Raw genomic sequence first — 25,056 nt, forward strand, 5'->3', positions numbered from 1 at the left:
CTAAAATATAATGAAATTTCTTCAAAATCTGCAATGATGCAATCAGTCAATTGGAAATTTAGCATGCTGCCTTTTTAGAAGTCTCCAGTATCATTTGCAGGAATGAAATGAAGCAACCCCTTAAAGATCAGACACTTGACAGGCTTAGCAATGACAGATAAGCATGGAAATTGGGCACTACGTTGACCCCCAAGCTTACTTGGTACTACCATGTAAAACTTGCATGACAGCAACCTTTTATGGCTATCTTCAACGTGCAGTTAACATAATTCCCATCAACAGACTCCACCTCTTATGATGGCAAATTCTGCTTCAAGACCCCATTAGTTAGATTTTTTTTATGAAACCCCATTCTAAGAAGTAGTTCTGCACTGTAACTGTGACCAAACTGTTCTTATAAAAATGTGTGGAGTGATACATGCTGTCAGTTTAAAAAGAAGTTGAACTTTCCAAATAACATGGCTGGCACACATCAATTGTTATGGGCGTGGCTTTATTGACCAAAACATCTCTCTCGTGAAAGCGCTGTGCAACTGTATCAAAACTCGAACGGCAAAAATGCTGTCACTCACTAGATGGTGCTATAGCAAAAGAATCACTGAAAATGTCAGTGTGCGGGAGGGGTCGTCTGAATTTGAAACTTTACATACTTCATTTTGCATGATTGTACTGGAGCTTATAAATTCTCTATGTGTAGTGATGTGTAATGCTACAGCAGAAAATGTCCCAATTGATGCATGTTGCTTGGATTATCTTAACTGTTGTTTCTGACTATATTTATGTTTGAATTTACCATTCTGTGCATTTTTATATGTGCTTTCCTCGACCCAATGACAGCCCAAAAGGAAATGATCATTTATGTGATTGAAAATTCAAATTTCGTCATGTTCTCTAAGTAGTTCTAGTTCTCTTGAATACCTAATACCATGTTCTGTTTTCAAAACCCTCTGCAAAAATTTTCACACTTTTAATTTTTTTTATAGTGCTGTCATTTAAATTTTTGCCTGTCTGTGTAAGTACACAGAATAAATACTAACTGTCATATTTTAATACAAAGGCAGAGTCTGATACACTTTGGCTTATTCATACAAAATACATGTCATTCATGTAGGGAATTGCCTAATTATTACCTTTGGGACCATCTCTTAAAAGGACCATCACACATATGGGACATCAAGTATATGGGAAATAAATATATGTGGAAAATAAAACACATTATAACCCCTCAAAGCCACTGGGTAGATGGTCTTTCTACCCTAAAATAAATCAGATTCTCAAATAAGTCTTTACATTAGTAGTGTAGTTACTGAAATGATACAAAAAAATTCTTGAGAATAAAATTAAAAAAAAAGAGACCTTTGTCAAAAATCATTTGTCACTCATCGGTTTCTGTGGTAATGAAAATGCATGTTTTCTAAAGCCTACTGAAAGTACATATAGAAAATATTTATGAAAATAATGACATTCATGTTTCCACAGGTGTGAAAGTTACTGGTGTTCAAAATAGTCCCAGCCCTGTGAGAGGGGCTTGGGCCTAGCAGTGGTGGATTACTCTGTCACGGTGCTCTTGCAGGTGAAACGAAGGCCTTCCTCCTGCAGTCTCCTCAGAACCGGGCCATAGATGTTCTTAGTCATCGGTACCACCAGACCTTTGATGTTCAGTTCACCTGTGGAGAGCAAAAGAACATGACCAACCTGTCTCAAATACCAAACTCTTTTGAGTTTCAAGTCAAAAGATATTCAGCTGATCAAGGAGATAGTTAGCTGTTGAGTGAAATCATGTGTTAGAGCATGTAGAGTCCTCAAATGTGCCGTGCTTTGGGTCACCAGGAGCGAGACTGTCTCATTATATACATGTTTTAAATTGGAAGGTCAGTGATTGTGGAGTGTAAAAATGCTGCTCAGTAAAAATGCTGGGTTTATCTTTCTGGCTGTGGTTTGCTGGGTGCCGGTTGGGAACTGACCGTTTAGCACCATGCGGGCAGCGATGGCGGCCGGGTAGCCCACAGTTTTGGCCATGGCTGAGAAACCGTTGGGGTCTCCGTAGACGACCAGGCTGATGTGTTTGGTCTCCAGTTCGCCCGTGGGGTGTCTGATTCCAACATCATTCCTCATGATAATCATATCCCTCTCCTCTTTCTCTGCAAAACACACACACACACACACACACACACACACACACACAAAACAATCTAAGTGTTATTTTTGTCATCTCATTATATTTACACCAAAATCCCCCAGTCACTGTGGCTTAGAGTGCCTGGCATGGTGAGGAGCTGCAGAGTAAATTTCAGCCCTTACCGTAGGAGAGTTTGGTTTCCAGGTGTTTGGCAAGTGCAGCCAGAATGGTGTCAGCATGAGGCACTGCTTCATCACTAAGCATTCCAAACCTGACAAATTCAGTAGAAAGTGAAAACCACATTCTCACTACACAGGATTTTGAAAGAAAAACACATTTCCTACTGCGATATTTCCTATGAAATCTGTAGAGCATTACCAAAACTGTCACTTAATTAAGCAATAACTGATTCAAAACCTAAAATCAAAAGCTGAACGGTAACTGATCCATTTCATAAGCTTTTTAAGTGGGCCTGGGCTTAGTTAGAGGATCTATTCTGAATCACCCTTAGTTCAGTCCATGTTTCAGGGATTCGTAAATGTTTTGTGAGGATAAAATTCATAATTCTGAAGGGATTAATGTTTAATTTTACTACGCACCACTTCAGTGTCTGCATCCTGAACTCGTCCTTCCCGATTCGCTCGAAAACAGCGTTCTCAAACACATCATCGCTCGCTGTTGACGGCAATCCAACCTGCTCGCACAGCAGCTCTTTCTGTAGGTGTGTGTGTGTGTGTGTGTGTATGTGAGCGTGTGTGTGTATATGTGTGAGAGACAAAGACAATGTTGAGTGTGTCGGTTGGATTAATAAAGCAGAGAGACTCTTAACAACAGACAGTGCATAGAAACCAGCGCTGACTCCTCTTTATATACTACAAACATGCACAAGAGTGAGTAACGCACTGGTCACTTAGTTCGACTAGTCTTTCACAAGAGCAGTACTTTTCACAGGAAAAATTCTCAGTTTAAGTGTTGGACCTGGTAATGACTTTCACTGAACCAGCGGAGCCTGTAGTCAGTAAGAAATTAACAACATAATTAACAATATTGTAAGGTCTAATAATGACCAGACTGAAAACTGTTTAATAATAATTAAGTATTTCGTTATGTTCACTAACCCTTCTGAAATGGCACAGTGATATCTCTATCTACAGTCATAATATCTTCATAAACAGAAATGAATGAATTTTACCAGGGTGCTGGCTCTTGTGTGTTTGTATGTGCATGTGTGTAGTTTGAGTATAGTGTGTGTACCCAGGACACGGTGGCTGCAGTGTGATCCAGTCTGGGACAGGGCTCCGTGTTAATTAGTCCCAGTTTAACGAATCCACTCATGGCACTGGAGAAGCCCTGGAGAGACAAATCACCACCAGCACCACAAAAAAAGTCAAAATCAGGTAAAAAAAAAAGTTGTTGTGCTCTATGTGTAAGTATAGTTTTGAGATGACAAAACAGTGAATAAAACAGCTGTTTGTTTGTTTTTTTGCACTTAATGGCTGACTGTGGCAGACTGACCAAAAAGCCTGCTGTTTTTTAACTTGTACCAACCCAGTTTAGTAGCATGTTATACATATTTTTAAAATAATAAAGTAAAAGGCTGACTGGTCTGGATTTCTCACAGAGTGAAAACATTTATTTTCAGAACATTTTTCATTTTCCACTCAGCATCCAAACCGAAGCTAAGTTTCCACTTAAAAGCAAAACTGCTTGATCTCAAAAACTGTATTCTATTTACGTATAGGCATAAAACAAATGAAGTTAACCTACATCTTTAAGAAAAACCACGTTTTTCTTAGAAATACAAGTGTATAAGGTATGAGGCTATAAAGGGGAAATCTACAGTATTACCAGGTTTATTGCATAAATCTATGACTATGAGCCGGTGCTACTGTTTCATCTTTAACAGCTATAGGACTCGACCAATACGAGTGCGACAGAAGAGCATAACAGAAACACACATAACAGACAAAGGATAAATGGGAATAAGTGGGAATACCCTGAAACGGAGTGTTCCGCGGATCAGCGTATGGGCAGACTCAATCCCATAAGGCTCGGCATACTTGGTGCTGTCTCGGTTGGGAAAGCCCTCCAGGTTGAATCCAGGCAGAAAGTCCATGGGAACTGTGGAATCCAGCAGAGAGCCACCAGGGGCGATGCTAACCACCTGATTAACACACACACAGGTGCACAGGGATCAAATTTTTATACACTATTAATAAGTGTCTCACCACAACTCTAGTGTCTCTAATGCAGCAATGTCAGTTTCCTCTCCGAACATGGTAACGTTCATGTGCAGAATTATTCAGTGGCTCTCATGGCTGCAACTAAAAGTACAAACTCTTGTTAATCATTACTGTACTCATCTTCTTGTTACTATATTCATTTTCTATGTCAGTATGGATATATACATAAAAATCTTAAAATAGAATGGGTTACTAACGCAGACCTGTAAAATGTGCATCTTTATTGAAACAATATGAGAGGAGAGATGAGAAATTACTTTCAGAAAACTGGAGGGGTTTGAGATTTGAGTGGGTTATGGCGTTACAGTACATTTACTATGCAGTGTATATTTTTCTACCTGACTGTCTTTTAGATAGATGGCCGGGCTGATGGTATTAAGCAGAACACCATAAGGACTCCAGCTGAATTTATAACGAAGGGGATTATCAGAGCACTCAGGGGCAGGAAGACCACCACAAAAAGAGCTGTAAGACTCCACCTACACACACATACACACATACAAACACACAGACACACAAAGAGTGGCACACAAAATGCTTATCATTTATATTTGCTCTCAACAGTCTGAGATATGACTCAGTAGAAGATTACATGTAACATACAACTTTATGTTTAGAACATATTCATAAATTTCAAAGATAGGTGCAGAGTGCAAATTTTTCAATCACAGTGTATCATCCAGTAATAACCCTGCAGTTGTCTCTCAACATGATCCCCTGTCATATCTGTCATATTCAGGGTTCGGACAAATCCGTCCCTAATCAGAACAACTACTGAGGAAACCCAATAGGAAGCTATCACATAAGGGTAAAAATGAACAAGCAGAAGACACATGGGGTGCCAATATGTTGAGCACACAGTCAATATGTCCCCCACAAAGACTGTTGAGTCTACCATATCAATTCAAAAATGGTTATATCTCACACTCGCAAAAATATATACAAACACATACGCACACAAACACACATGCATGTCTACAATACCTACAGTGCAACCGTCTGCCTTGGCCTGGTCGATACACTCCATGGCCAACATGTGATCAATGCCAGGGTCCAGACCCATCTCATTCACTATAGTGATGCCAGCCTCCTCAGCGCTGAGCAAAGGAATGCATACAAACAGGCACAGACATTGATGATCAGAGAACAGGGACACACATCAGCATATCCAGCCACCGGGGGCCAGCTGCTACAACTCAGAACTACAACTGCCCTTCCTTTAGTTTGACATGTTACTTAGATTTTCATCTGCATTTAGTAGTAACTTGACCTGCAAAAAATGACGGCCAAGTAAATGTTTAAGAAGTCGATTAAGAAACTCAAAGAAAATCAGCCTCCCTCCCAATACCTCAGAAAATGAACAGTTGCCAGCTTACTCATTGGCTCTAGAAAGGAGACTTAGTTTGTGTAGTTAAGGTGTGTTTTTACCTCTTCTTAAGTTCCTTCATGGCTGGGCTCAGATAACTGGCAGTGACCATGTTAACCTTTTTATTAATGCAGTGCTTGGCCACCACTGGGTGGTACCCATATGGCAGCATACTGGGGACAAACAGAACAAAGCACAATTTAAATGAAAATTTAAATGAGTCATAGATGAGTTTGATGTTACTGTTATCAAGGACTCAGCATGGTCAAACCAGTGATCCATATGTACTTTTGCAATTAAGGTGAGATTCAAAACAGGTTCGGCCAATTTGTTCATTCTTTCACACAAAAACATTTGTGAAACATCACTTGCTATGCGGAGGTAGTGTGTATATGACTAATGTTTTTTTATGGACTGAGTTTGTAATGATGGATGGGAGAGGATCATTTACCTAATGACAAGGTCATGGTCTTTGATGAGTGACTCCAGATGACCTTCTTGACTGGTGACATCCAGTGATACAGGAATTGTGTTTGGGTATTTCCTCGCCAGTTCTTCTGCCTGGTCCAGCAGTACAGATGCTGGCAAAAAAAAAGTCAGATCATTAATTATTTGGAAAAAAGACCTAAGTGACTGTAATTTATTTTGGTCCAATGAACGAATGAAGGTTTGGATTTGTACATTAAATATAACTGTGACTTTACATAATACAAAATGAAGATATTAAGTGAAAAATTGTTTCGAGGTGCCTTTTTCATGTTAACAGGACCAAGCCTAATCATGTTTCAAAATGTCACTCTTCCACTTGAGTGACTGTGTCTGAAGTGAAAAGGCTTTGTTTATATTTTTGGATAGTATGCCAAGAACATTTCATAGGAAGCCCATATGAATTATTCCTGATGATGATATTGCTGGTAAGTGATGATTAAGTGTGGCTTCTATTCCTATTTCCTTGACAGAAGAGGATACAGAAGTCAAAGAGAACATGAAGGAGATCTGATCGTTCTGTGTCAGAGAGGTACTTTACCGACTGTGATCTGAGTGCCAGAGTCGCGGGTCAGATATTCAATAACCGGTCCGGACACGTAGCCGGATCCCAGCAGCAGCACACGCTTCATTCCCCCTTTCATAAAAATCTGTTCTGACTCCCTGAGGGAGGCAGATGGTATGGTCATTACCAAAGACAGACAGTGTGCCACACACTCACACACCCACTCTCTCTCTCTCTCTTTCACACACACGCACACTCACCACATGCTTTAACACAGTGACTAGCGGTGGGTTTGAGTCCAAGCTTTGTTTCTATAAAATCAACAAATTTGCTGAGGTGACAAACCCAACTGATGCACAATGATGAAAAACATGACTTTGATTCACTGATTTTGACTGAGTGATTCACAAAACAGGCAAATCCGTGAGAATTTATATGAAATGAAGAACAAATGAAATGGGGGGGTTCAATGATATCATCGTGAGTTCCCTTCCTTAGTGACAGTACATAAAAGCACTCCCAGAGCTTATCATTGAAACCTGGGAGTTTCAATTATTGAAAAAAATATATCAGGTTTGGACTGTGGAAGATGGTAGATCACCCACAAGGACCATCCCTGTGCCTCTACCAATGTGTCACACAATTCAACACAATTCAATTCAACAGACAGATTAAATAGCTGTGTGGTGAATTTAGATACATGCACGAGGTTAAGATTTGGTGAAATGGAAGTTTGATAGCAGATCAGCCCTTCGTGCACTATCCCTGACCAAAGCTTCTAATCCACACACTTGATTAAAGGGGCGGGGTGCTCTGAGTGTGTGTGTGTGTGTGTGCATGCGTGCGTGCGTGTGTGTCGGGGGGGTGGGGGGCGGGTAATACACGCTAAATCAGCGTTTTAGCCAGACAGCCCCCGGGGGGGTCATTCGGCATTTATCCACCCGTGCCATTTAGGCTAATTGGATGTGACACGGCACATGTGCACAAGAGCAACAGAAAACCCTCAGCCACCAGCATGAGCTCTGCCAAGTTATCCCCTCTCAATTGCCCTGGAGGACCAGCGTTTTAATTAAAAAACTTGTTCTATTCCGCATATGAAATATCTGATGCTATGAAACGGAGAGACAATGAAACCGAAAAATGCAATTAAAAAACATCATCACTAAACGGTCTCAAGTGACAGATGTACTGACAGAGGCTTATAGCACAAGAACAAACATTTAGGGCTGAAAAAAAAAAAAACCTAACTTGTTGCATGTGTAAAAAAACAATATTTTTTCAAGGTTGGGAGTAACTGAATAACCATGGATGGAATAAACATGTGAATACCTCACAGGGTTGAGATTCTTATAGTGAAAGAATTCGAAAGACTACAATGACCTGAATGCAATATACCTTTTTCTATCAGTGTGACTAGAAGAGTGGTCAAAGAAACTTTAATACAAAATATAACATAACACACAGAGGCTCAGAAAGGTGCTTTTCTCTGACTAACAATGCTCTTGATTTGTGACTGAATCTGTTGTCCTAGTTAACCTTAACCTCTTCAAAACATCTCAAGGGGGAGAATTTAAATAACCTCAAAGTAGATGAAAGGTGACTGCCTGACTCCAAGGTTGGGTTTCAGTAAGACACACCTTCACACAACATACAGCTAGATTATTGCAACCTACGTTAAGCTACGTTTAAGCAGTCTACAGACTACCGACAACAAAGAGGTTTTCAGTGACGCTAAACGTTTTAGGTAGCCTTAACAGCATTAGAGCCATGGCATTTAAAAGGCAAAATCTACAACAGGAAGCAGGGAGGCTCATCTATGGCTTTCTTTTTACATGCAAGTTGATGGAAGATGAATGGAACAGATGGTGTGACCAAAAAGAAAGGATCAAATGATGCCAAGATTCCAAAAATCAAAGGAGAGGAATCCCCCTTAGTTCATAATGAGAGCGATTTGACAAGATGATTTTTATAAATTAATTTGGTAATGACAAACACAGTGACAGAGAGATCTGGAAGATGAAAACTGACCTTGGGAGAAAAAAAAACGAGATTAAAAAAAAAATAGCATGGTTTTGCAAGCCAAAACGCGAGTTCAGAGGCGGGGGAAAAAAAAAAAAAGAATGTAAGAGACAGAAGGATGGCTTTGAGTTTAAATAAGGCGGTCTACCCACGAGAAAAGGCCTGTCAGTGGTGCAGTGATCTAGCCATGCAAGGAGTTAGGGCAGTGGAGTGAGCACGTCAACCACACCTTGACCATAACTGCAATGTGCCTGAATAAAACAACAGTGCTTAAGGTTAGTAGAATCTCCAGCTTCAGCACCTGGAACCATTTGTTGCAGAACCTACTGATATAGGCCACAGGCAGCTTCTCCTATATGTAGGATAAGGACACTACAAGTTACAGCATTGTAAAGCTTAGTACAAAGCAAGGATTTACATTGCTTTGGTGCTTATTTGCTTGGCTTAGTTAGTTTGCTGACCTAATAGTACACTTACAATTTTTTTTTTCTGACAGGTAAAGCACAAGTGCTGACTGACTGCTGAGGAAGCAAATGGGCTGAATGCTACACCAAGATTATTCACTAACAGGGGTATTAGCTACATCAGGAATCTGACTGTACAGTTATCACTCGCCCAAGAGCTAGATTGGGACACATCACATAGATCTGAAAAAAAAAAACCCCAAAACATTTTGAACCACTTCGCTTATTGGCAAATGCTGCACGGAGAAGCCTAGAGACACTATCTACTGAAATACTACAAAGACACTTAAACTCAGGTACCTAAATTATAATGTACAGGAGAATGCGGGGAAAGGCTACATTATGACAGCTGGAGGATTAAAAATTCTATAAATGGTTTTACCTTTCCCGCAGTCTGTCAAGATATCATCCATAGTTTCCATTATCCATTATGTGTGTAGGACACATTTGGCAAAACAATTAAACAGAACGTTAGGGTTTTTTTCATGCTATGCAGAGAGCTGAATACTGTGGGAGCCAGTAGGACTGCCAATCAAATCAGCAAGCACACGTTTCACATCTTTTTTTTTTTAAGTGTACAGTTGAAAAGCGCCTTTTATCACACTTAAGCACAAGCTGGAGCATTTCCAATAATTAAGCCATTTCCTGAAAATATAGAAGACATTTCACTTTACCTCCTTTCTCTGAGTTTCTGAATGTACTCAAATTTTGGTGTCAGCTTCCCATTAGATGTTATCACAGCCTTGAGACACATGCAAGACAAAAAATAAATAATGTCTAGATAAAATACACACAATGAAATGAAACGGACAGTGCTTTTTCCATTAAAAAGAAAGAATAAATCTGAAATTGCTTCAAAAACTGAAAATCTAAAGATGTCCTTTGAATGACTATGGAACAATATTGTCTCCCTCATATCTACTCACACTTTGGCAAGTTTTTGTCATTTGCTGCTTAAAGAATGGCAGTCCTTCAGAAGGCAACGCTAAATCTGTTCCTCAAGACACCGTTATTGAGCCTGTACTCTTCTCTATACAAATGTTAGCAAATTCATATTTCTGGCCCACACTGTGACCCACATCAGGCTCTTCATCCGCAAAGACTTGTGAAGATGGCAGTCTTTGTGTCGCTGAACTTAAAGGCTTCTGAAACTTGTTATCTAGGACTGCATGATGGTGAGTCAACTGTTAGACTTACATCTCTGACTTGGGGGCTGAAGTCTTCCTCCTCAAGTGGTCTTGTTGCCTCAGAGGGAAGCTGTGTTATGGAAATGTGAAAGCATGAAGGGAGTTGTCATATATTCATAAACAATACATGTACAGCTAAGCAGCCAAATGTCAGGGGGGTCCAATGACAGACAGCCAAAGCCCAGTTGGTGGCAGTTTGGTAGATAAAGACCCCATTTTAGTTAGAGAAAGATATAACTGTTCATCTCATCCATCTCCAAAGCAAACCAAACCTAACACCACAGAAGCCCTGTTGTTTTAGCTAAAACATGCTGTGGACTGGTACTTACCCCAGCACCAACACACTATATCTTACCATCTCCCAGATGTAGGGAAACAATCTGTCCCCAAAATACTCTGTTGCCTCAATAGGAAGCTGAGCAGGCAAGTTATCAATGGAGCACATAAGAATGCCATTACCTTCCACACTGAAAAAAGGAAAGACCTGCCTTAAAAGTCATGTCCCAGAATGTCAGAGAACATTTTACCATGAAAACGCCCCAGACAGCTGCATGACTAGGGCTTTCCAAGAAAGAGCTGCATGAACTAGGTGGTTTCCAGAGAAAGGAAGGAGAATGTGTGTTCAGTGTGCAAGTTGCGCTTTCTCTACCTGTCATGATCAATGTGCTGGTCCGCATCGTACATACAGAAGGGCTTTTCAATGGTGGTACACTCTGTCATGAACTCAATGGATCCCCCTGTGTCTGCGGAGATATCACAGATCGCTAAAAATCTGTGAAAAAAAGAGAGAGAGAGAGAGAAAGTGAGAGAAAATAAGCAATGTGGAGATACAGATGTGTGCAATCCAGGGTATGTCAGGTCACGTAAAAGCTCCCCTCTGCACCCTCTGTTTGAAAGCAAACATTGGAGAGATAAGTTATGCAAATGCCAGAGGCCTTGGGGTAAAACAGTATCAGAGAAAATAGTGCAAATAGCAAATAACATACTCACGTCTTAGTGCCTGTCTAAAATAGGATTTCAATAGATATATCCAGTATAACCATAACCACAGATTTGCACAGATAAAAAAATACATTTAAAAATTCTTTTCAAACAAAAAGATAAATGAAGGGACATAAACAACCCAACTGTTCGAATCTGTGTTTCACTAGTAGCGGATAGACGGTGAATACAATTAAACTGGCACTGAGATACAGTAGAGCGCCTGGGTGAAGGCTAATTTAAATTTCACAATACTGTCTGTATTCCTTATCTTTCTGAAGTCTGCCATCACACAGAATACTGGCTCCAGTGGAGTGTCTGAGACTGAACGTCTGAAATGACTGAGCTTAATTAAACTTATAGCACAGACAACTTAGTTACAGTGTCATTTTCTTCTTTTGTAAGGTTTGCTAGAACAGTGTGTTTATGTTTCTCTTAGATTTTAACAAAATAATGTAGTGCAAGTGAGCTCTGTGGTAGTTTAATGCTGCTGTTTGTGACTTTATTTATATATACAGGATACTGGATGTTGTATCATGTCAAAAATATGGTTTGTCTGGATGGACAAAAAAAAAAAAAAAATCCCAAAGAAGACAACTCTATGGATTATTACTTTGTAATTCAAACTATTCTTTTTTCCTGATCAGATATAAAACAGCTCAAAAGAAAGATCGACCCTAGGGAATTGAACGTGGAGCAATACAGATGCAAAAAAAAATAAAAAAAATAAAGCGATCAAAGTACAGAATGAATCACTGAATGAAAATCGACCCAAATCAAAGTGAAGCAGTTCCATAAGTGACAGACTGAGTCAGAGAGGGGGGGGGGGGGGGTGGGGGTGATTACCTGTGAGGCAGTCCGGGCGAGCCTTCGGTGACTGTGGTTAGGGGTTTGACTGGTCTCATCAGTCTCTGGGCATCTAGACGACGCAACAGTCTCGGAGTGTGAGGATCCCAGTAAATACCGTTTATGAGACAGGTGGTATAAGGAGCCACCTGTGAACACCACCAAAACATTTTTAACCCCGTTCACTTCACGGAATACAGAATCTGAACGTCCTCAATTGATGGTGAAAAAACAATCCATAAATAGCACTGCAGCATTGTGATATGAAACAGAAGGACTCTGAGTGACCTTTGCAACATTCAGGAGATTCAATGTGAATCTATAATACACTCCTACATAGGGAAACAGTGCAAGACATCATCTTTGAAGCTGAACTAGTACTCAGTGCTATTGTGTGCGTGCAGTGTCTCTGAAAGCTAACAAAGTCTTGAATGCTTCACATTCCTGCCACCAATCTGAAACAGTAAAGAATAAGGACGGGTGTAAAGATAAAGAAATACAACAATATGACACAAGAGATATCTACACATTTGCTGTACCCTCACTTGACCCAAGCTCTAGTCAAGCCAACTGCCGTCTATGTAATATATGCAGGGTAACATATGCAGCTAGGCCAATCAGCCACGGTAACACTGATACACGGATAGCTGCTGAGCCAGTGAGCTGAGAGAGGAGTTGATTTACAGGAGCAGGTGGAAAGATCCCACAATCCTGTCGCCTGATCCACGTGTGTTGTTGCTGTGCACACAAGAACATGAGGTCCTCATGTCTTACCATGTCCTGGCACTAGACTCAGTGCAGGATATTGCTTGGGACAACTAAGTTTACCTTTTATCTTCATAAATGCAAATTATTACCCTAAGTAATCTTTTAAACACACAGTAGTTGCATAAACTTTTCACAATGGGTCCATCTGCTTTTGGGGATAATGTATTAAAAAATTAATTCAAGCCTAAGCCACTTATGTCAGGACAATTTAAGTTTTCTCAAACATGATGTCAAATAAAGGTTGAAAACCAGTACAGGTTATAAGAAAAAACTGTCAGTCATACACTCTTAATATAAATTAAGTAAACATTCCCCCAGAAGACAGCAAAAACAAAGCAAACAAACAAACAAACAAACAAACAAACAAAAACCTCAGTTAACGGTTTGAAATGTATATAACAGAGTTCAATCTTGTAGTAAAGGGGAGCAAACAAACACAAAGGCCACAGATTTAGGCCATTCTGCTGAACTAAGAGCTACTGAATATACTCACACTTGTTCTAAAGTGGGAGGTGTAGAGTTCTGGGTGGTTTTCGTATTCTAAAGGGTCATACAGTCCGTCACTCTTCCTCACCAGGTGATGGTGTCGACTCAACACCGTACCATACACTTTACTCATGTCTGAAATGACATGCACACCATTTCATTCAGCATGTGCTCCTCTGCACAGAGATTACTGACATAGAGACAATCTCCAACAAAACCACAAGATCACAGGCCTAGACATGAAAGCATCCATTATACTACAATAATTAATGCGTGGTGGGGAAAACACAACACATTTACAGTGTCTAAAGTCTGGGTATAACCAGCTAAAGCATTCCAGCTAAAGCATTCCAAGTTCCTCAAAAACAGTGGTTCTCAACTCCAGTCCTGTGGGGCCACACTGTCCTGCATGTCTTTGTTTTAACTCTCCTGAGTTCAGGACTGACACATCTGATTCCACTAATCAATTAATCAAGCCCTTGATTAGCTCAATTAACTGTGATAACGAAGAGTTAAAACAAAGATGTGTGAGACAGTGACTGCCCAGGACTGGAGTTGAGAACCACTGTTCAAAAACATTCAGACAATGATTAACCTGCTCAAAAATAGCAAGCGAGTGAGAGACCGACCAATCACATGCTTTCTTGATAATTTTGCCGTCTCTCTATGGGACTGATGGTTTGAATTCCAATTTCAGTCTAAAAGCGAGACAAATCCCCATATCCCCATGGCTGTAAATACAGGAGACTTGGGCAGGGATGGAAAACTGTACCTCCTTTTTCAGAAACATCTTTCAGTTCATGTGGCTCCACGTATTCACAGGGAAGTTCATTGAAAATATCTTGAGCACCCTACAGAATGATTGAGAATCATCACAAAGTATACAAAGACAAGCAAACTAAACAATGACTATGAGGGTATTAGCGTAGGAATACTAATACTACTTAGTAGGAATATATGTGTGTTTACGGACAGAAAAAAACAGACAGGAAAAATACACTGCACTACACATCACATTTGTAAAAAGAGAACCTGTATAGACTATCTGAAGATGATTGAACTATTTCTCTGAGTATGTCTTTTCAACATAACACACATGCAGTCAAGGACTAACATGAAATCTTGTGTCTTGATTTCAACAGTATGGTCATCTCTTCATTTTTGTATCTACACTTTCAAAAACATTCCTGCTATTGGCATTTCCATGAAGTCAACAGTGTGGGAAAGAAAGTCAATAACAATACATCAAACTACTCCACTAAAAAAGAGCTATCAGGGGACAAATACCACCAACAAGAGCTGCACAGAAGAAGGGTCTTTGTGACCTACCTTAGACACATTGCCTGTGCCCGTGAACACAAAGGTGAGTGGTCCAATGGACTTAGGCATCAAGCCCAAAGATATCTCATACCCACAGTCCCTGACTGCCTGGACAGCCTGACTAACGTTTCTGTAGTTATGCGACATGCCAATGTGCTGTGGAGATGGACAAGACAAAGGAGAGAGAAAGAGGAGAGAGAAAGAGGACGGGCTGAGACAATGACTCCAGCAGCCATGTATCTGCTCCACAGGCCAGTTTTTTTTCCGTGAATACCTCAGCAATTGAAGTCATAACCCACATAGCACCTAACTCTCCAATTCTGCGCTAAAATGAAGCCAGTGTTACCAGTGCTCTATCACATTCTCTTCAGTTATCAGAATCATCTAATGTGAATGTATGTATGTATGTGATTGTTAATTTATATATAAATAAAAGGACGTTATACCATGAAAGGAGTGTGGTGTCCTAAGGCGAGGAAGCGAAGGCCCAGGCCGTGTAAGATATTGATCATTCCTGAAATTTCAAAATAAATGGTGAACAAAGTTGTCATGTGAATTCTGGTTGCCAAAAAGTCACTCTTTACTGAAACTACCTGCTTTGGCACTGACAAACCTGTGGACCTGGGGATTTCTCCTCAAAACAAACCTTACCTGCCACTCCAGCCCACTGTCCAAACGCCACGATACGGAACCCATTGCTGTCCACCATTTTCTCGTAGTCGATGAGTCGAACGTCCTGACGAGAAAAACACAAGTTCATGAGGACAGACCAACCTGTACAAAAATAAACTTACACCCATCAATCATCACAAAATACACACTCTATACACCATTACACAGAGTTGAGGGTTCTTTCCAGCGGGACAAGCTCAATTGGTGACCTTGTCTGATCTAACCTCTACATCCTGTTATTATCATTTGGCTAGAACTTTTATTTCTAAGAAATCAACTTTTGGTTTCTAACATGTTTAGTGTGGAATCTAGCCCATCTGCTCAATGATATTTGTGTCTTTAGATGCAACAGCCCAGTTCAATTAAAATTACAACTCTAGCAACATTTTAAAATGGAATGTAATTTAACAGTTACATATGTTATGGTGGCGCAAACGCTGCCTTGGAAACCCTGAGCCTGCAGACTGCTACAGATCTTCCATAAAAATGGCAAAACATTTAGCAACTCTCCATGGTAAGAAAACGTGGTGGTTCGTGGCTTTTTACGGCAAGTCAACATAATGTGATATTATGGTACTACTCCTGTTTAAAAATAACAGGATTACACTACATTCCTGCCTAATAGTGATATAACATTGGTATCCTACCATAATACTTCAGTAGTAGACAGAAATTCATTACTACCATTTGGCATAATATTAATGACCAAAGTTAATCGAGGCACAGAAAAGTATTGCAAAGCTGAAGACTAAAGGTTTTAGACAATTTTATCCAATTTTACACCATCAGTTAGAGCCATGATTATCTCATCAATGTACCAAGAAAAGGGTTTAGGCTTTAGGCTTACCTTTTTCAGAATGTCATCCAGTAGGCCCATGTTAGCCTCTTGGGCTTTGATGGTGTGGGAGAAAAACGCATATGTCTTCTGAGGATAGACCTTCTCCTCTGGAGGCCTCTTCACCCCAATGATGAGTGATGCCTCAGAGATGTCCTCCTGTATGATGGCCCCTGCTTTCTCATAGAACTACAAAAGCACAGCACACATTAACACACATACACACACACACTCACACACACACACACACACACACTCACACTCACACTCACACTCACGATTTGTTCTCAGGTAACGCCTTGGGAAAAAATGCTGATTTTGGAGAGATCTTTATCAAAGGTTTTTCTTCCTATAGGCTGAAAGTATATGAAGAACTGGGTCTTCAGCGGGTATTTCTGACAGTCAGTAATGAAATAATCTAACAACCATGTCCAAATTTACCAAAAAAGCTGAAACTATGGTTGGGTTAGGAATTATTACACATACAAATTTACAGTATGAAACCAGTGAGGGCCATCGTTCAAATTCATACTAAATGATTGTCCCCAGATAAAACAGCGCTCTACTCACTCTCTCGTGAATGGCTCGTCTGTTGGAGGGTTGCACGAGGACCTTGTGGCCGGCTGCCGTGATTTCTTTGACATGTCTGGGAGCCAAAGGCGCTCGTCTCTCCCAAACGTTAATATCCTCACGTCGGATGGCAATCACTCTCTTTTGGTGATGGTGCCATCGTCGCTGCTGATCACGCACGTGACCCCTGACCCCCCTGCCCTGACATCTGACCAGTCTCAGCATGGTTTGTCCGGCTTTCAAGCACACAAGGTTATAACTACACAGACACAGAAAGTGCTCCTGCAAGCTGATGACAAACAGTAGCGATTGTGAAAACACTCAACAGGTCACATTAACTCTGACAAACTCTGCACAGTTTTGCACTCTTTGTTTGCAAAGGAGAAGAATGTAGATGAACAGTCCTCAAAAATAAACAAAATATTTTGCAAATGCCATTACATGTTTGGATTGTTGTGAAAGGTTGTTAAGTATTTGAAATTATTTTTGGGGTGTGGCACAAAAACAAAGCGCTCTAGCTGTAGTAAATGTTAGACATGTCTCCATCTGCAACATTGCAGAACCTTGAACTCGACACCACTGTCCTGTCAAACTGACCCCTGGTTTCGAAATAACCTTCAGTTTCTGCCACGAGTTTCTACTCTTCAGCTGACGTTGGCTCATGAAAGCAAACAGATACAGTGTGCCCATCCGACCACGTTTGTCACATTGGTCCTGCAAAATCCCGCGAAGGAAAATTCCATATATTTACCATCCTGGCACTTCCGCAATTATTTCACGTGACGCCAATACGCCTGTTTACACAATTTGGTATCAAAAGCCGGTTGTCAAAGCGAAACTAAATTGTCCGAGTGAATTATGCAATGAATTAAGAGGTAAATTATCGGAACTTCTGGCGTAATTTACCAGCTAGCTGGACGACCAGTTCCTAAAATAGCGGGCATAACCTTGTTTCTCAGGAGTCAGCTCTGAACCAGCAACAAGTGGTAACTTGAGCAAAGGGAATCAGCAGAGGGCCACATGCATACCTTCACTTACCTTTAGGTGCGCTTGGATTTATTTTATTCCAGTAGATGCAGAGTGACAGGGACCAGGTTTGTAGGCACTGTTACGGGAATTTACTTGAGAGATACGACAACAATAATAGCCGTTTTGAGACGGCCTTCCGTGAGGAGAAAACTCAGAGATATAGTGTATTATACGACAGTTTAGATCGAAGAGTAGCCTATGTGCCTTTAAACAAGCCTTTTAACTGACACTACAGCCATGCTAAACTCCATCTCAACACTGCTCAAACACCACAGATTCTGCACGAGAGACGAATCGCGATTTGGCAGAAGTAATTGGAACCCTGGGATTAGATTCCTCCAATCGCAGAGAGGGATGAGGATCGGCCTCTTCCCTCACCCTTGACGTATGCGTCGCATAAATATGACTTGGTTGAAAGAAAGTACACATGACAAACGTGTATGTGTGTGATGCAGCAATACTGTTACACGATCATTTGACTTGTTTAAACCACCATATTAATTTAAAACTGGTTGTGCTGGTTATGTCGTAGAGCCGACTTTCTCAATATGCTTCATAGGCGTTACTTTTATATGGCAAGAGATAAAGCAGGGGTCCCCAAAGTTTTCCCAGATATAACCCATTAGGACAGGTAGTTTTTTCCCGTATCCAGAAAACATTTTGTGTATCCGGTGAAGGGAGTGTAGACAAAAACATGATCCATAAGTGCATTGTTACAATTGTCAGCCGAATCATTTAACGTGAAACTGTAATAACAACCTGTTTGAGTTTAAGGACATGTCTCTTGTTCAGAACGCTTAGTTTTCGCACTTGACCACCGCCCGGTCAGCAAGGCACGAAGCCAGAATTTATGTACGAATCAACATATTTCTCGATGTTACTTTTCATTTGGAGTTTGGCTTATTTTGAGTATCATTATCACAAAAGCAGGGTGCATTTGCTGAGTCCGCTTGAAATGTTCTGCTCATAGCTCTATCCGTTTCACGTGTTATCTATTCCACGGTCAACTTTCTGGTTGATCGAAAGAGCGCTGTGCGAATGTTAAAACTGTCCGCACAGCACGGCTAGGATCTAAGTGGGAATAACATTAATGTATGTGTTCGAAACACCAGGGAAAGTGCAAAATAACAATTATTTTAGTTTGACAAATCCATGGCAACAGTAATCCGTACGGACTGTGCGTTCAATACTTAATTTGTGTCTGCAGTTGCTTAAACCTCGTTTTAAAACTTTGTTCGCTTCCTATAACTATCAGTTTCCAGCCATTATAACAGCTGCCCACACGGACCTCTTGTGGAACTTCTCCGCATTACATTAAAGAAGCATTAAACGCATAATGTGTATTTGCATCCTCCGACCCGCAAGATCCCGCCCCACACACAGTTTGAAAAACAAAGGGCTTAAGTACGATATTAACCTATGTCATCGTAAACATTTGATGCACTGATAAAATATGGTGACTTCAAAAATATAAAACACGAAAATTTCTACCGCAAAAATAAAATTTGTGGAGTTGTTCTGAAATAAATAAATAAATAAAATCAGTTCTTTCACTCAGTCCACTGAGACTCTATATTTCAAGACTCAAATTGTTGTAACTAAACTGTTCTCTTGGGTGAATTGGATTTGCTGGTTTTTGGATACATCTGTTAGATTTATCAAAAATCTGTTACCCATACATTCAAACGCATTAATCATATAGCTCTTTCAGAATAATTACTCATCATCCTACTAGAGAATAATTGTGCAAACAAGACGAAGCAATGTCTTAAATTTGTGTGCGCTAACTTGTGTAGACTCAAGAATCAGGGGTAGACTCTTGTGTAAACTCGTTTGTCTATTGAACCGTTAGTTTTGCAGTAATCTGCTTACAGTCATCAGTTTACATTGCCGATTGCCTGGTGACTCTCAGTCACTTCCCCGACATTTTACTTACACCATTAACTCTTTAAAAAGCGCTCCGTATCTTACAAGGATTCTCCATATACCTAAACATGCTGTCGCCAGCTGTGTCCACACGGGGGCGATGTTTTCTCCAGTATGCTCTAACAACCTCGTTGCAAAATATGTACAAAGAGAAGTAAATGAACATTTAAATATAAGACGATTGGTGATGATTGAAAACATGTTCTTAATCACTATAGCAATGGTTACAATTATACCAATTATACACTTAAACAATAGATATATCATCAGACATGAATCATAGCTAATAGTTACATTCAAAGGGTAATGGTAAACATTGCATAGAACATAGAACTATAAATATCTGTGAAGTAATTTTATGAACCAGGCTGCAGCAGTTGGGCTATAACCTACTCCATTCTGCATGAAGCTGAAAATTTTTAAAATTTAAACACATAAACAAATGAGAAAAAAATTCGTCAGTTCCCGCATACGTTGCGATCCCGTAACGTTTAACGTTTACATTTTGCCATCCGTTTCCGCATTTAACCACATTTAATAAAAGGCCGAAAAGTGCTGTAGTTACAGAAAGGACTCTCAAAACGTTTTAAAGAAAGACTAGGTGCGAGAATCCTTAGTTTCGTGATTAGCGAAAAGCGAACGTTTAATAAACAAAATTTAGTAACAGTATCACGTATCATTCCTCTCCTGAAGCACAATCAGCAACATTAAGTATAAATTGTAAATATATAAATATATAACATAGTGTATATATTTATATAATTTTTTAAATTATAAATGAATCTGCCCGGATTTGTCTATTCGAGTGCGTTCGCACTGATGTTCTGTTTGAGCAAATAGAGTAGAGACACATACGCGTAATACTATGCAACACAAACCTGTTTATTTTTTCTGTATCGTATCTCATCATTTATTGATAAATTATGGATTTGGTTGCGAGTACAAGTATAATTGTACGTTATTTACAGAAAAAAAACTTTTGCATATATCCACATTAATTCAACAGAGTACAGTTAGCAACCGGCAAATAGAAGAATTAAAAATTATAAATAAGCAACATCATATAAACCGGGGAAAGTTACACAACCGTCACAACAATTGATTTCTATGTCCGTCATTCTCTTTAAGTTAATGATAACATATCCATTTCAAATAAATATCATAAAACTTTTTTCAACATAGGCTATTTGATCCTGAGAGTAAAAATAAAGAATAACTCTGTACCACAATTTGCGCGTAGCATCAAACTGATTTTGTTTCTACAGAGGTGATCGCCCAAAAATATGAAGTTCAAACTTACTCCAAAAAAATCTGAGCTTCAATGCGGGTTTGCAAATTCCCAGGATGAAGACAGGGTGGAAAGGGGGCATTTTTTCGATGTCCGAAAATCAGAACTTTTCTACTGACCCTCGACGTTTGTATTAAGAGCAGACGGAGATGGGGGTCCAGGGGAAACGTCGTGCAGTTTTCGGATGTGCTTTTTCAGGTCAAAGTTCCTACAGAAGCCCTTGCCACAAGTCGGACACGTGAAAGGTTTCTTGTCATTGTGCGTGTGCATGTGAAACGTCAGGTTGTACACTTGGTGAAACGCTTTGTTGCAGATATTGCATTTGAACTGTTTCTCACCGCTGTGAGTCAACTTGTGGTTCTTGTAGTTACCTTAGGCGTTACACAAACAAAAGAATATTAATTGTTATGTCAATCAGTTTGCCATCATTATGATGGTTACTTCATAAACGATATTTCTGTTTCTATTTTGTCGTAACCAAGCTCATAATGTCAGTGTTACAACAGTTAATAAATATAGCCGTCCTACCTTTCTGATGAAAACCCTTGCCACAGAATTCACATACAAAGGGTTTGTAGCCTGCGTGTATCCGTGTATGGGTGTTCAAAGTTGAACTTCGGTTGAATGCTTTCCCACACTGGTTGCATTTATGTGGCTTTTCCTGAAGTAAAAGAGAACAATCCAGATTAAAAAAACTCATAATTATTTCATCTTATTTCATATAGTCATGAAAATTGTCTAATACAGATTTATTTATTTGTGATTAACAAACGAATCTTTTGGCAAAAAAATCCTGTTTTTCTTTTTTGCAAAAAACGCCATGCGTATTATTATTATTATTATTATTATTATTATTATTATTTATACTATTTTGTAGTTACAGTGGTGGTGCTAGAACCGATCTAGCAATTCAGAACCAGGGCAGTAACAGGAGCATTTGCTGTTTGTAATAGCTAATTAATTTTTATCTTGTAAACCGTGCGCAGCCTACCTGAGTATGGATGATTTTGTGGCGACAGAGCGTGCTGGCTTGCCGGAATCCTTTCCCGCACACTTTACACACGAAAGGTCGGGCTCCCGTGTGCACAGGCATGTGGCGTGTTAAATTGTAGTGCGCATTGAACACCTACAAATTCAAACAAACAATTAACAAATCTGGAAAACGCGACAGATCTGTTTCAGGAAGCCTGGTCAATATCCTTACCTTTCCGCAAACTTCACAGGTGAATACTTTAGGTTTGCTCTGCGGGGACCCGTTGTTCACTTTAGAGGAGCTCTTGAAAAGTTTTTCCGAGAGAATCTGTGCGCTCTCTTTCATGTAGTGCTGTAGCTGGGTGTGTGAGAGGTCCTTGAACGACATCCCAGTTGGGTATCTCTCCGCAGTGTGGCCCGGTTTGTTTTTCTCAGTTAGCAGGGCTTTTTGACGCGCCTGCAGTGGCGTGTTGAGGAAATATGAAGCCATGGGATGAAGATTAACTAAACCCGCCGGAGGTGGACACGGGCTTTCCCCACAATTAAGGTAACACACCGCTCCCATAGCGTGGAAAGACGACTGATTCACCACACGTGGCCGAAATAGTTTGTACTGTCCGAGCGTGGGAGCCACATCCGATTGCTCATTCTTATAATTTACACCGATACTCACCAGTTCGGTAGGGTTATGCGAAAAGGAATCGGCGTGGTTTCCCTCTAATCCGTTGATGTGAAGTTTGTGACCCGGTTCGTACGCGAGCGGCACGAAAGGGATCATGCAATGCAGCGGGGAGGGGTTTGCGCCTAGAGCCTGCTTGGGGTCTGTTTTCCCCACGGGAGCGTGAAACAAGTTGGGGAACGGTATCGACTTTGGTTCGGGTGTCCTGGCCATAATCCTCTCGATCGAAAAAGCGAGTGGTTTAGGGCTAGTGATCATGTTTCCTCCTGCAGTTCGGTTTCCTGAAGCCGAAGGGGCGCCGAATATTCCCGCTGTGTGGTACAGCGCACTGTCCATGACTTTGAACGCAACACCTTCTTGTGTCGTGTGCCTGTGCTCCTTTTTGTAGATAACTTTGATTCTTCTCACTGACCCACATGGAAGGACATCATCAAGCGTAGTCTAGGTCGACGCAAGCCCCTGCTCAGCTCTGTTTTGCGTTGATTGTGAACAATCAGCACTGAAGTCTACCTTGGACTGCTCAATAAAGCGTTTGGTCAATAACGCAGTTTAGACTTCTCCAATCGTTAGCTTACCCCCCAAGGCTGGGAAAAGAAAGAAAGCAAAATAACTGCTCGATTTACTTTAGGCTAAATCAGTCACTAGACAAGAACAACTTTTTTTGCACCACTTATCCTCGAATGATATAGGTGAAAAGCACTCACCCAGTGTCTTGACGGAGCTGCTCTTCAGGGGGAAGCGTCTTGCTCAACTAAAGCGCTTGGCAGATTTCAGGTCCCCTTGCGGCTCGCTGTGACATCATTTTAAATCGTTGAGGATGACAGGCGTTCGGTTGGGTCAGCGCATGTTTGATGTTTGTCAACATTTGACATGTCAGAATTTGTCGAATTATTTCACACCACGTGTAATATTCTTAAACAGCAGCTCTCCTCCTGGCAAGCGGCGGTTCTTTTTCATCAACATTACAAAACGATTTGGCTTAACGCTAGCTTACTGTGTAACTATAACTATTATATCAATGGGTATTTTCCCTATAAATAAGTGCTCAAAACAGGATATTTTATCTAGGCTTACTGCAGTGTTGAGCCGAGTAACAGGCTATCAGTTTCTACCAACATTTACTAGGCTATAAAAATACCTAGGCACTAAGCATCTTATTTGGGCACTGTAAAAGGCTTAAAAACATCGCACAAAGACAATTTGAGTAGTTCGACAGGTTTTGTTTACAATGCTTTTTAGACATTGTGTATGAGTGGCGGTTTATTACAGATGTTTTCCTAAGCAGACTTAATGAAAACAACCATAACAACAAATTACCCTCCCCCCTTAAAACGTAGCATCTTGATAGCGCTGTCATTGGTTTTAATGTGAGCACAGACTCATCTTCACCGTTTTTACACGCCATTGTATTTCATCCCCATTCTTATAATTTTCTCAACCCTATCAATGTGATATGAGCTTAAATCGCTCAGAGAGAGTTACATTAAAATTACCGGATGGTGCACTCTCACGAATTTCAGTCATATTCTGACAGCCACAATTCCGCGATTGAGGCAGAATGATACGCAGTTGCAGGCGCGAAATTATTTGGACACTGATGCAGTTCTTCAGATTCCGGACAATATGGATTTTTCAGCGCTAAGGTTAAAATCTTTCTGTTGCGAGACATCAGAACTTTAGAAAAAATAATGTAAATAAACGTAGATTTCTGAATTGATTTTCCTAAAATCTTGTAATAACGCAGTACTTTATACAATAGTAGCCTACATAATAATTACAGAAATTATCACGCAGTTCTTATGATTGAGACAAAAAAAACATGAACTACTTTTAAAAGTCTCTAATTGTTAACTGTAAAATGTGTTCGTTAAACTGGTGGCAGTTGGTGTCAAATAGCCCATAATTTAAAGCTTTTCCCCCGTTTTACTAATGAGTTCTCTGTTAGTACATACACCCACTCACATTTCCTCAAAAGGTAATAAATGAATTAGTAGGTGTAAATGGGATTATTACTCTTAAGTAATCATACATACAGCCCTTAATAAAGATTACGTTATAAGAACGTATTTGTTAAGAGACGCGCATGTCTATGCCTTATAGATTAGTTTCTGTACAATCCACTTGTGTTGGTTTTTGCATTGTAAATCAAGGACAATTCAAAAAACCTCTTGATCTGAATATTTGACAGGTGCCCCCCCCCCCCTCTGACGTTGCGTTTCAGGTTTGTAATACAGCTTTTATAAATCGCACTTCTGTCACAAAACGGTATGCGCCTCGAGTCTTAAAGCACAGGCA

The 25,056-nt window shown here is 40.2% G+C and overlaps 2 protein-coding genes across 6 annotated transcripts; both read right to left on the reverse strand.

Annotated features, from left to right (window-relative positions):
* Positions 1-476: 476 nt before the first annotated feature.
* aass (aminoadipate-semialdehyde synthase) lies at positions 477-18,182 on the reverse strand. 5 transcript variants are annotated; one of them, XM_030766748.1, is made up of 24 exons: positions 17,906-18,182; positions 16,868-17,103; positions 16,310-16,486; positions 15,442-15,526; positions 15,237-15,304; positions 14,800-14,946; positions 14,243-14,321; positions 13,478-13,605; positions 12,217-12,365; positions 11,039-11,161; positions 10,745-10,856; positions 10,400-10,459; positions 9,877-9,944; positions 6,756-6,877; positions 6,180-6,309; positions 5,791-5,901; positions 5,351-5,459; positions 4,701-4,841; positions 4,116-4,283; positions 3,374-3,469; positions 2,719-2,834; positions 2,302-2,390; positions 1,965-2,141; positions 477-1,667 (listed from the first exon to the last, which is right to left on the reverse strand). In XM_030766748.1, the coding sequence occupies exons 2-24, from the start codon at positions 17,090-17,092 to the stop codon at positions 1,549-1,551; spliced, it is 2,799 nt and encodes a 932-aa protein (XP_030622608.1). In that variant the 5' UTR covers positions 17,093-17,103; positions 17,906-18,182; the 3' UTR covers positions 477-1,548. The 5 variants fall into 5 exon arrangements, with proteins under 5 accessions (XP_030622608.1, XP_030622609.1, XP_030622605.1 ...); XM_030766749.1 differs by having other exon boundaries at positions 16,868-17,126; XM_030766745.1 differs by having other exon boundaries at positions 16,868-17,156.
* A 3,039-nt stretch (positions 18,183-21,221) lies between these two features.
* On the reverse strand, positions 21,222-23,097 carry fezf1 (FEZ family zinc finger 1). The gene is made up of 4 exons (XM_030765341.1): positions 22,315-23,097; positions 22,102-22,236; positions 21,639-21,771; positions 21,222-21,481 (listed from the first exon to the last, which is right to left on the reverse strand). The coding sequence occupies exons 1-4, from the start codon at positions 23,095-23,097 to the stop codon at positions 21,222-21,224; spliced, it is 1,311 nt and encodes a 436-aa protein (XP_030621201.1).
* Positions 23,098-25,056: the final 1,959 nt, after the last annotated feature.

The sequence above is a fragment of the Chanos chanos genome, chromosome 2, assembly GCF_902362185.1.
Source record: "Chanos chanos chromosome 2, fChaCha1.1, whole genome shotgun sequence".
Taxonomy (NCBI): Eukaryota; Metazoa; Chordata; class Actinopteri; order Gonorynchiformes; family Chanidae; genus Chanos; species Chanos chanos.

What these genes read in the sequence shown, in the direction of transcription:
- aass (XM_030766748.1), bottom strand. Translation starts at nt 17,092, where the DNA reads ATGCTGAGACTGGTCAGATGTCAGGGCAGGGGGGTCAGGGGTCACGTG. An exon ending in TCGCCCGGACTGCCTCACAG is followed by an intron (nt 11,162 to 12,216) that starts GTAATCACCCCC and finishes TTTTTTTCACAG; the next exon opens with ATTTTTAGCGATCTGTGATA. An exon ending in TGGCACTCAGATCACAGTCG is followed by an intron (nt 6,310 to 6,755) that starts GTAAAGTACCTC and finishes TTTTTTTGCCAG; the next exon opens with CATCTGTACTGCTGGACCAG.
- fezf1 (XM_030765341.1), bottom strand. Translation starts at nt 23,097, where the DNA reads ATGGACAGTGCGCTGTACCACACAGCGGGAATATTCGGCGCCCCTTCG. An exon ending in ACAAAATCATCCATACTCAG is followed by an intron (nt 21,772 to 22,101) that starts GTAGGCTGCGCA and finishes CTTTTACTTCAG; the next exon opens with GAAAAGCCACATAAATGCAA. An exon ending in CAAGGGTTTTCATCAGAAAG is followed by an intron (nt 21,482 to 21,638) that starts GTAGGACGGCTA and finishes GTAACGCCTAAG; the next exon opens with GTAACTACAAGAACCACAAG.